Source organism: Monodelphis domestica, chromosome 4 (genome assembly GCF_027887165.1).
Source record: "Monodelphis domestica isolate mMonDom1 chromosome 4, mMonDom1.pri, whole genome shotgun sequence".
Classification (NCBI taxonomy): domain Eukaryota; kingdom Metazoa; phylum Chordata; class Mammalia; order Didelphimorphia; family Didelphidae; genus Monodelphis; species Monodelphis domestica.
Genome location: NC_077230.1, coordinates 223,926,916 through 223,929,038, shown reverse-complemented (window position 1 = coordinate 223,929,038; position 2,123 = coordinate 223,926,916). Strand labels below are relative to the sequence as shown.

Below are 2,123 nucleotides of genomic sequence, written 5' to 3'. Positions count from 1 at the left end.
GTATGAACTTGTGCTTCCAGAATAGAAATATCAGAGATGGGAAGCAGTGATTATGTTTATGATCTTTCTCAGAGCTCAGAATTTGTGTATAATTATTTATTTTTTGTTTTAATATTTATTCCATTGCTAATTAATTTTTATCATAAATTTTTGCTCATATAAGCTTAAATGATTTAGAAGTCTAGTAGTGAGTGAGCAAAAGTTATGGGAAAAGAGATTTCGCTAATATATGAAATAAATAATAGTAATGAATTTGGATAGTGGCTCAGAGATAATTAATCAGAAAGATCTTTCCATTTCAATTAAAATAAATAGCACAACACATTTCTATTTGCCTTTAAACCTGATGGGAGAATAAACAAGGATAATGGGTAAGTTGCAGTTAAAAGGAAGGATCACTATATAATTTATATGTAAAGAATGTCAGCTCTTATCTCCTACTACAGTTTGGGTGTATATATTATTTTTTCCAACATAGTATAAAATTCTTAGGTGTAGAAACTATTTTATTTTTTCAGTTCTGTTTCTAATGTCTAGTATAATATCTAGCATATAGTTGGTATTTTTTAATATTTGTTAACTGATTTAATGTTTTTTTTCTTCTTTTGGAAGAGTCCCTCCCCTCAATGGATAGACAGAATGAGAGCTTTGTGGCTACATTCATCCTCATAGGGTTTCCCCATGCTCCAGACCTGGGGGCCACTCTGTTTGGGATCTTCTTAGTGATATATACACTCACTTTGTTGGGGAATCTCCTCATCTTGTTGGTGATCAAGATGGACTCTCACCTCCACACTCCCATGTATTATTTTCTGGCCAACCTCTCCTTCATTGACATGTGGTTCTCTACTGTTTCTGTGCCCAAGATACTTATGGGTCTTCTTTATACAGATGGTTGGGCCATCTCATTTCACAAGTGTGTGGCCCAGCTCTATTTCTTCTATGGTCTGGCAAACACTGAGGCTTTCCTCTACACAGTCATGTCCTATGACCGCTATATGGCCATCACTTATCCTTTGCAATATGTTACCATAATGAGTGGGAAAATATGTACCCTTCTAGCTGGAGGCACATGGCTCAGTGGTGCTATCCACTCAGCAGTGTTGACTGCCTTGACTTTCCGCCTTCCCTACTGTGGCCCCAACCAGATTGAACATTACCTTTGTGATGCACCAGCCATTCTCAAATTGGCCTGTGCAGACACCTCAGTCAATGAGATGGTGATCTTTGTCAACATTGGGGTGCTTGCCTCTGCATGTGGCTTCCTAATTTTCCTTTCTTATATATCCATCATTCGTGCTATCCTGAAAATCCGCACAGCAGAAGGCAGACACAAAGCTTTCCAGACTTGTGCTTCCCACTGCACTGTGGTCCTCTGTTTCTTTGGGCCAGCTCTCATCATTTATCTAAGACCAGGTTCAAAACATGTTATAGATAGGATTGTGGCCATTTTTCAAACAGTAATCACACCTCTATTAAACCCGCTGGTCTATACACTAAGGAACAAGGAAGTAAAGATGGCTTTATTTAGGCTAAAAGATAGGGGTAATTTTGTTTAGTTTGTTACCACTGGAAGAATGTGACCTTAATTTTTTTTTGTTATATAGTTATTGACTTTTGATGATTATAGCTTCTTTGTGTCATGGGTCAGTAAAAATAGTACTAACTTCAAAAGCTATGTCATTATATTAATGTTTGACTTAAGGTTTTATCTCAAAAGACCTGACTTACCTCAACTGTAAAATATGTGTCAAGAGTTTGGCCTAAAGAGATTCCAAGATTCTTCTATCTCTAACATCAGGATTTTGTGATAAATTCAAGAATTTTGGAAGTCAAAGATTTATATATTTTTGTTAGCAAAAGCCAATGCCTGTCCTAGGCAAACATAAATTAGGTAAAGTTTTTACATGATAGCCTTTCATTTTTGATTTTTGTACCTTTCACCTCCTTTATCCCCATTCCTTAAAAGTTCTATCTAAACTATCTATATCTATTCTTTGGCTAATAGAAGACAATAATTTGAAAAGCTGCATAATTGAAATGAATCTGACTAAGACATGATATAGTGTGAAGAACTCCTATGTTAGCAATATAGGGAAATGTTTATTTTGAACAGAGGACAA

General features: G+C 35.8%; 1 protein-coding gene across 1 annotated transcript; it reads left to right on the top strand.

Annotated features, from left to right (window-relative positions):
• Positions 1 to 626: 626 nt before the first annotated feature.
• On the top strand, positions 627 to 1,883 carry LOC100618734 (olfactory receptor 10G9-like). The gene has a single exon (XM_007494935.3). The coding sequence runs from the start codon at positions 627 to 629 to the stop codon at positions 1,557 to 1,559; it is 933 nt and encodes a 310-aa protein (XP_007494997.3). The 3' UTR covers positions 1,560 to 1,883.
• Positions 1,884 to 2,123: the final 240 nt, after the last annotated feature.